The sequence below is a fragment of the Leucopleurus acutus genome, assembly GCF_964270905.1.
Source record: "Leucopleurus acutus genome assembly, chromosome: 3".
NCBI lineage: Eukaryota > Metazoa > Chordata > Mammalia > Artiodactyla > Delphinidae > Leucopleurus > Leucopleurus acutus.
In genome coordinates, this window is record NC_139145.1 from 146,284,793 (window position 1) to 146,294,723 (window position 9,931).

General features: G+C 41.4%; 1 protein-coding gene across 4 annotated transcripts in view; it reads right to left on the reverse strand.

The window, feature by feature from the left end:
* SLC1A3 (solute carrier family 1 member 3) overlaps positions 1-8,957 on the reverse strand; it is a gene marked incomplete at both ends in the record, with an annotated part of 71,093 nt that extends 62,136 nt beyond the window's left edge. For all 4 annotated transcript variants that reach the window (XM_082835416.1, XM_082835418.1, XM_082835417.1 and 1 more), the window contains one exon: positions 8,777-8,957. In XM_082835416.1, coding sequence (XP_082691542.1) covers positions 8,777-8,957 — 181 coding nt within the window. The remainder of the gene's footprint in view (positions 1-8,776) is intronic.
* Positions 8,958-9,931: the final 974 nt, after the last annotated feature.

The window sequence follows — 9,931 nt, forward strand, 5'->3', positions numbered from 1 at the left end:
CTGAATTTTATTTTACATCTTTTCTGCTAAATGCCTGAATCTTTCTAAAAACTCACTCTGGGTCTGGGTGGCTTGGTCCTCAATCTGCTTTAATTTGCTTTAACAATGAGTTTCCTTAATTTGGGTCATGGAGAGGGGGGGACACTAGCGTGTTCAGATTTATAGTCGAGTGGATCACTTTCTGACCAAAAGGCTTTTTTTCTGGAGACAAGGAAGTGAATCTGAAAAAACTCAGTCGTTATAGGCTCATGTGCTGCTTCACCCAATTAGCCAGAGTTACAAGTATACCAGAGCTGAAAACTCACATTGTAAACCACTCAGCAAAGGTATGCTCTTTCCTCATCTGTCATGCTGTGGAAAGCATCCTGATGCCAGAACTTACAAAGCCCTGGCAAGTTTATTGAGTCGCAGCTTTATGCACAAGTCTACTTCATTTGCCTTAAAAAAGCAAATCTAAGACAAAAGTAAATAAATAAGAAAAAAGAAAAGAAAACAACTTGGGTCATAGGCAGTCTCTTCAAAGACTCGTAATTTCCTTCTTGATGCCTTTACCTTCACATTCATCAACACACTGAAGAGAGCAGCAAGCACATGATCTCTGGGGTTTTGCCTTTCTTGCTTTAAAAATGGAATTTCCAGTGATGCAATGTGTCTAAAAGAAGAGGCCATCTTTTCAGGGTGAGAAGGGCAGTAATTGTCCATCTCTACTCTCATTAGGGACAAATGAGCTTCATCTTACAAGATTTTGAATAGAAAGGCTCTCACTAATAGCCCACTGTTTTCTCTCTGAGAAGCAACAGCAGTTTGTGACCTGGAATCATTGCTGGAGAACTGGAGAAATCTCTTTGGGGACAAGAAGAATGAAGTTGTCCTCTCAGGAGACAGGGACTCAGTCTGGAAATTCAAAACTTAAGTGTACCTTTCAACTCGCTGCTCCTAAATTTACCTTCAACTCTTTGATAAGATACGCAGAGGAAAAAAGGAGTGCCTTTCCCCGATATTGACTTAATTCAGCCAGGGTATATCTTCCTTTATCTAGCCTTGGGGGTTTTATTCTTCTCTTTTTGGTTTCAAAACCACTTGAGTGCATTTTTTTTTTTTTTTTTTTTTTTTTTTTTTTTTTGGCTGCGTTAGGTCTTCGTTGCTGTGCATTGGCTTTTCTCTAGTTGCGGCGAGCGGGGGCTACTCTTTGTTGCGCTGCGCGGGCTTCTCATTGTGGTGGCTTCTCTTGTTACAGAGCACGGGCTCTAGGCACGCGGGCTTCAGTAGTTGTGGCACATGAGCTCAGTAGTTGTGGCTCACCGGATCTAGAGCGCAGGCTCAGTAGTTGTGGCTCATGGGCTTAGTTGCTCCGTGGCATGTGGGATCTTCCCGGACCAGGGCTCGAACCCGTGTCCCCTGAATTGGCAGGTGGATTCTTAACCACTGCGCCACCAAGGAAGCCCTTGAGTGCATTTTTGATTGGGTCTAGTGATGGGAATATTCTTGGTCTAGGGAATAAGCTCTGGGCCATTTTGATAGCACTGAAGCTTGACATAAAACTCATAATTTTTATCCTCGGTGAGCACAGTGGCTAAAGTGTGTGCCCTGAAGCGCGCTGTGTGTTTCCACATCTCCCAGCAATGATACAGCTCACCTAGCTGTCAGACCAAATACTTGGTGAATGATGGTACCCCAGCGTTCCATAAATATCAAGAACTCAACACCTGGAATGTAAAGCTTGGAAAAGACGGTGCTTAAATTCCAGTTGCCTCTTCCAAATAGCGTAGGCTCTTGACAACCTTGTTTACTCTATAGCAAAAACAAAGGCCTGCAATTTTCACCCCCTAATTTATACAGAAGATGGAAGGGCAGGAGTAGCTCTGCAGAGGTGTGCCTCAGTTGTGTCCTCAAACATTCTTTAGGAAACATTGGCCACCACACCCAGAGGCAAGAACTTGACAGTCAAGAATTCAAAGCAAGAGAAGGCAGCTGCTTCATAGATTTGAGAGACTGGCTAGAATGAGTTGGGAGATCATGAGTTCAGGAAAAAGGTCCTTGCAATGGTACAGCATCATGGGCTGAAAAGAAAACCCTCATGTATCTTATTCCGTGTTTTCAGCTTTAGAGGAAGACAAATTAGACTTTAAATGATAGAATTTTGGAGTTGGAGGCAGACATTAGTCCAAATGTATTTTGCTGGTGAGGAAATATGAGGTCCAGAGATTTGTCTTAAATCATAAAGGGAGCTGATGGCAGAGCTGTGTCTGTAAGCAGGACCTTTAGACTCTCAGCGCTTTCTCAGCTGTGTTCCAGACATTCACAGATACTAATCAGAAGGGGGGATGAACTGGCCATGGACTTACATTGCTATAGAGGGCAATGGGAAAGCACTCTGTAAGCTGTAACACAGCCACAATGGAAGATATTATTATTGCAGGTAATTGTCCTGAACACACATACTTATTTGATTACCTACTTGAAAAAGAAACAAATTTGAAATTGCCTGCTCAGTTTTCTCATTATCTGAATTAACAGGAAGAAAATAGAGCAAAATAAAATCCAGAGACAATCTTAGAACAACATTAAGCCTTCTACCCCCTACTTCAAAATAACCTTTGCCAACTCTGTTAGAAACCAGCAACATTTTCTCCAAGTTTCCAGAACCCCTCATCTTGCTTGGCTCCATTCTGATGGGGGCAACAATTAATGAACAGTAGACACCAAAATGCTGGAGAAAAGGAGAAACCAGGGAGGTGGTGAACTCTGATGGGTCCTGAGTGGTACGAACAAAAATGCACTATTGAGTATGTTACAACATTTATTGAAACCATTTTCTCAGCAACTTCCCATTTTCCTGAGACGTCACTCCCTCCATTGAGCAGTCTGTGTTGTGATAACAGCTGCCTGGGGATTACTTTCTGCTTGGCTCAAGAGGCCAGGTAGGTAAGGGACAGATAATGACGGTGTCACTTACACTGAGGCTTTCATCTCTGCCTCTCAAAGCCGTTTACAACTATTAAGTCTCTTCCTACGACTCTCTTGGCTCCCTCCTCTAGCCAAGGAAATAGAAGACACTTCCAGACCTAAAGCAGGCGACCGTCTTCTCCCCTTCCCACACCCGGTCCTCCCTCACCCTTGGCTCTCAGTCCTCTGGCCGAGCAGCATCCTCAAACCCGCATGTATTTTCACTTGACGCCCTAGCACAGATGGAAGCCAAAGACGAAGGGTTGACGGTTTCTTCGGACACTTTGCCTGCCAAGCATTTAAGGACATTATTTAAGGTTACATGGTCGTAACTGGCAGAACTGGGATAGAATCTTGGCACAGAGGTGTTATAATTATTCCATTTTACACATGAAGAAACAGAGGATCAGTTCCAGAAATGGGACATAAACCTAAGCTTCTGACTCCAGAATCCGTGGCTCTGATCTACTCCCCTATTCAGTCCTGGACTCTATCCCCAGGACAGGAGGCAGCTCTCTGGAGTGCTTTTGGAGACGGTGGGAGGAAGGGCTGGGATCTAATGCAAGTCGGCTAGTTGCTATTGCTGTCCCCAACAATTTTTCTATCCCTATGTCACTTCTCCAGAGCAAGGCATTATGAATCCACTGCTTCCTAGCTCACCCTCCAGCCCAGCCCTCTGCCCAGGGAGTCTCTGTGAGTGACAGTGACTAGCTGGGCTCTGGTAACACCAGGGGAGGGGCTGCCCCGAGCTTCTGGAAGCTCCTTCTCTTTTCCAGGAAGTGTTGAAGAAACTGGAAATCTGAACCCAGAAATCTGTTCACCATTCTTTGGATTCTTGTTGTTCAACCTGGGTGGAGATGCCCTTCTCTTAGTAAGCTGAAAGGTGTCAGCATGGGGGCCACTAACTCAAGCAGTTGGCTAGTTGGGTCCAGGCAGCAGCTGATAGTTCACCGCATTAATGAACCTGTTTGGCTGAACTAACTGACTCGGCTGGATATTGTATTACATGTCCAAGGCTCAGGATACCACTACAGCATTGCTGGGAGATTATTGCTTCTAGTTATAAAGAAGGGCCCTAGAGTTAATACTGCTCTCAGAATAGACTCACTTACAGAGTAGCTTATGCAGTAGGATAACCCGATGCATTGATCGTTATTCGTTTACCCTCAAAGACAGAACCTGTCTTCGTTCAGTCTGGAGATGGTAAGGCTACCTTCCAAATCTTTATTTATGGTGAGCCTCTTGCACTGTATCTCCACGGCCGTGGCAGCCCACATCTGAAACTCAACATGTCCGAAACTGACATTATTACTTCCCCCGCCTTCTTCCTGTGTTCCAACATGACTGATGGTACCAAAGCCACTCGGTCACCCAAGCCAGAAATCAGACCATTGACCTGCAATCCACTTTCTCTGTCAACTCACATGCAATCAGCCACCAGGACTCAGGAGTGACCCTTGTTCTGAATTCTCAATTCAATCTCTCCTTTCCACCCCCCCTGTTGACGTGTCAGTGCACATCCTTAGCTAATTGGTGTAATATAACAAGAATGGACATTTCCTGAGAGGAGGGACCAAGCATCCAGAACACTGTGGTGGGTAAGAGTATGAACTTGGAGCCAAAATGGTGGATTTGAATCCCGGTCAAAACGCATCAACTGCGGGATAAGTATCTGAGCTTCGGTTTCCTCATCTATAAAATGAGAATAAAAATACCTCCCTCCCTGGCTTGTTGTGAGGATTAAATAAAGCTAACATACTAACCACACTTACAACACTGCTTGGCACCACGTAAGTGTCCACAATATATATTATACATGTAACGATAGATGAGGAAACTGAGACTTCAGAACAGGTAAACACCTTCTTTAGGATCACACGGTGATTAAGTACGGCCGGCATATGAATCCAGATCTATCTTTCCTCAAAAGCCACACTTTAAAAATGTTACCATGTGGCACATCTATGGTTCCACATGTGGTTGTTAATAACAAAGTAGAACGTCTAAAGTACCAACACAGAAAGACACCATATACGATATAGAACTGTATATACAATATAATCTCATTTCAAAAAATGTTACGAATTTCTCTATTACTACCTCTGAACCCCATATATTTCTTTGTCATCTCATTTTTAATCCATCTCTCCTACTAAACCACCTGAGGGCAGAGATGCCACATTGTATAGAATAGAGCCAGATACACAACATCCAATATTTGTTAAATTGCTGAATAGCATTGAATCTTTTAAAAAAATGTATTTATTTAGCAGATAATAGATGAGTGACATTCTGTGACTTGAACATGACAAAGGATTTTTCTTTCTTTCAGGGAGATGTCTGAGGTCCCTCTGACACAACTGACCACAGTATGAAGTAGAAAGTGCTTCCCGGAGGAAGAAAGACAGTGACCACTCTTCTCAGTGTGTTTTTTGTCAGACAGCTTGTCTGCTGTAGCCCTGGAAGACACTTCATCAAATGCTTTAATGATGAACTATCTTAAAGGGACTTAGCACTTGCCACTGCCTTCTTTCAAGTTGCTAGCCTGCTCCCGTTACATGGGCTTTGCAACCTGGCACTTTCAGACTTTGACATGGCTTAGAAATGACATTAGAAATGTCATTGCATAGAAATGACATCACATTGCACATGTGGTTCTATGCCTGTGTTTGAGGAGGGATTGGTAGTGAAATATCTACAATTCCCTACTTTTTTTGAATATATGGATTCAACATGTCTCTACTCCTCCTCTGTATTTCTAGCTTCTATTTCCACACACTAAATGCACATTTATTTTATTTCAAAAAGATGAAAGAAAACAGACTGAACAAAAAATTCACCCCACTACGTAGATTTTCCCAGTCTTTTTTAGTAAAAGTGATCAAAACCTAAGAATTTGAAAACGAAGTAATTGGGATTTCCTTGGCAGTCCAGTGGTTAAGATTTCACCTTTCAATGCAGGGGACATGGGTTTGATCCCTGGTCGGGGAACTAAGGTCCCACAGGCTGCAGGGCAACTAAGCCTGCGTGCTCTAGAGCCCACACACCACAACTAAAAAGAAGTCCATGCACCACAACGAAGATCATGCATGCCACAACTAAGACCCGATGCAGCCTAAATAAATAAATAAATTTTAAAATAAATAAATTAAAATTAAAAAAGAAAACCAAGTAATAGCTATAGTTCTTTCTTGTCATTTCATCTTTGGAGAAAATAACTCTTTTCTTCTTCCTTCCTAGCATCTTTCCAGTTTTTCCTTGTGCTGCAGCAAATAAATTTGAGAGTTGATGTCCCAGACATGTCCTTTTCCTATCATTTCTTTTAGGGTTGATGTAGACATGGTACCCAGTGGCAAGTTAAATGAGCCTTTGTCTTCACTGGGCCCTCAGTGGAAGAGGCACCAAGAGATAGCTGAAGGCTTCTTCCTTCTCTCCTAAATCTGTTTGCTACTAAGTTGTGATTCCAAGTCTTTGGTGTAGACTCAGTGGTCTGACTGTCAATGAGACCTCTTTATTTGTTTCTTTGTTAGTGCCTTCTTGTTACTTCTACCTCCTCAGTTTCCATTAGTAAAGCCAACCCTGAGGGCATCCTGCCAAGTTATCTACCCCAGCTCAGCCAACTCATCACAATTCTCACAAATCCTAGGGAAAGTCCTCTTTGGGCTAGGAAATGATCCCAGAACTCATAGAGAAAATGGACTCTTAAATCCTGCCACTATCTTCCTTCTATCAGAGATGTTATTTCTTTGTAATCACTTAAGAACTTCCTTCCCCATTGATCTGATTTCCATGTTCAGGTTTTATCACTTTCCATTTCTGTGTTTTTCACCTGAAACATTTCTGTCCCAGAACTGGAACTCTTGTGTTTAGAACACCATTTTGAATCAATGTTTCTGCATCTTTTCCAAACATACTCCAGTATCATTGAGCTCTATTATTATACATATAGGGTCGCAAAATAAATGGGTATTTGTTAAATGAAAGAGGAATGCAGCTTAATCATTTGTAGGAGAATTATACGTTTTCTGCTGAGTTTAACTGAGTAAATCATGTAGCAAAATGACAAAGCTATGTGAATGCATGTAGCATTGCTTGGTAATTGGCCTCTACCAAGACATGGCAGCATTTCTCTTCCTGGCAACTCTCACAAGATGTCAGCTAGTCAGGAGAGCACTGAGCTGGGATGGCAGAGTGGTTAAGAGAATGGCCTCTGGCACTAGACAGCCTGAGTTTGACTTTCACCTCTAGCATTTACTAGCTGCGTGACTTTGGGCAAGTTGCTTGATCTTTCCATGCTCAGTCTCCTTAACTATGAAATGAGGATCAGAGTAATCATACCTACCCACTGCCTTCATAATGTTGTTTAAGGATTAAGTGAGCTAATATAAGCAAAACGCCTAGGAAGTAGCTGGAATAGTGCTGTCTAATCGCTCACAATTATTATCACACAGCTATTACTTGGCTTGACAACGACTGTAATTCAAAGAAAAAAACCGAGATGAGAATACTATATTTTACATCAACTTCCAAGACAATGATACAGCACTGAAATACTTCTTCTGGGAAGATATTCAAACCTGGAGACCTAAAGGAAGCCATTACTTCTCTGAGTCAATCAGGAAACTTTCTTTTTGAACATCTCTGGAATCAATGGAAGAGTCATTAATCACCAACAATTACTAAAAGGAGCCAAAGATGTTGAAGTGGAATATATCTAAAGTCTTGTGACAAACTACTCTTCTGCTATATTCCTATTTGTCTGCAATCTAAGAATCCTATTTTTGGAGATAAAGTTATAATTATATTTACATGCTACAGAATTTTCTTGGTTTTTATTGTCATTACCTCTTATATTTGATGTTGATCTTGGCAAACTCCAAGGTAGAGATTAAAGCCTTCTTTCGGCGGCAGATTAGTAGAAATTTAAGTTATAGCGTTTTTTACAGCATGACATTGGCTTATCTGTTTACCAGCCTAAGGATTTCTATATTGGTTCAAAAATTCTGAGTAAGTAGGTTTTTCAGCTATATTTTAAAGGAAGATTAATGCTACCTACAAGTAGCAGATATAATTGCTAATTATAATGAACGATAATTTCAGATACCAATAAATCAAACGAAACAATAATGTTTTATTTGTACAGATTGCTGTCAACAATGCTAAATTAGTAAGAGACTGAAATGTTTCAAAAAAGGTTTAGCTATTTATGGCAGACACTTAGAGGCAATGAATGAGGGATCTGTGTTTACATTTCCCCTAATTTACCTTTCCCAGTCACTGGACGAGACAGTGTACAAACAGAAAAGATTCGGCCTCTATGTCTGTGTTGCTATTCAGCTGCAAGTCAGCGCCAGTTAGAATATAATTACTATTAGGGACCTGTGTCTCATTCTGGGTATACCAATAGTGTACATTAGTTTTACGTGAAAGTGACATTGCATAACGATCACATCTTGGCCAAATCTAGAGCACTTGCTTGTTTCTATTGTTACTTAACTGCTCAGGTCTTAAGATTAGATTATCCTCTTTTACCCTTACATAGATGGAGAAACATTTGACTTACTCCCCTTCTTCACACAATCAATTGATTCGCATAATGCCTAATGAGGTTCTTTCAGATTCCCACGTGTTTTACCACATGTTGCTCCAAATGTGCCAACAGACTGTCATTTAAAGGAAAAAAAGAATCTTCAAATTCAGAGGAAAGCCTGGGCTATCCTTTTGAATACCTACAATCAGTTCATCTGATAATATTCCCAGGCAGTCAGATGCCCCCGAAAACAAGATCCAGTTGTGTTTTTTTTTTTTTGCTTGTTATCAAATGACTTACCCACAATGACTGCAGTGACAGTAAGCAGCACAAAAGCATTCCGAAACAGGTAACTTTTAACATCTTCCTTTGTGATGTTCTGCACTTTCTTCTTGGCCAGGAGTGTGCGTTTACGGACCCCTTGCTGGAATCTCTCCATCCTGCCTCCCATCCTGGCCTCTTCTCCATTGCTTTTAGTCATGTTTTACTTCCGCAGAGTGTCTCTTCTTTGAACTTCAGTGTCACGGAATCAGCCCCAGAAAGCCAGTCCTCTTTGGTGTTCAAGAACACAACTAGACGAGAGAGAAAGAGACAAGAATTACAGCCTCCAGGGGTGAGAAATCAGGGCTGCCCGACACCAGGGGAAGCTGTTGGCAAACCGCATAATCTCAGTAGGAATCAAGGGCTGGAGAGTGGCAATGCCAGATCTCAAGGCTAGAATGTGCATATTTTACTGGACCACGTGTGAGACATGTGCATAAATCCAGAATATAGGAGCAGGTACTTGTGTTACATTTTTAAACATTTGTCCTTCCCTCTCCGATGAAGCTTATAAAAGGGCTCATCAGAGCTGGGTGTGACTGAGCACCGTTACCCCCACCCGATCCCCCAGAACCTAGCCAAGTACTTTGCACAATGTTCGCCCTCAATAAATGTCCAATTGAATTAAACGCACAGGAAATGCTCAGTAATTATACTTAATGGCTCATGTTGTATACATGGCAAAGGCATAACCAGGTCAATGAAATGAATTAAGATACTGAGATTTCAGTCAGAGGTTGCTGTTATATATAATAAAGTAACTACTTTATGCATTAAGAAAAAAACCACGATAATATCAACTAGTAAATATGCCTATGAAAAGAACACAAGTACCCACAGGCCCTGGGAAATACATTTGACCCTTTCACGTGGTAACTTTTTTTTTTTTTTCATAAAATAAGCTAAGTGCACTGGGCACGTTTATAAATTATCCGAAATCATAATTCATCTTCATTTTGGTCCCAAGTAGAAGTACAAAGTAGCATTTGTCTTTGTGGCAAACATGCTGTCGTCTTCTGAGGAAACTATCACCCACTTCTCAGTATTTTAAAATTTAGGATTTCTAGAATAGATGAGGAGATTAATTCCATTTTCATTCCAAACTTTACAGCGTGTGGTTTCTAGTTTCTTTAA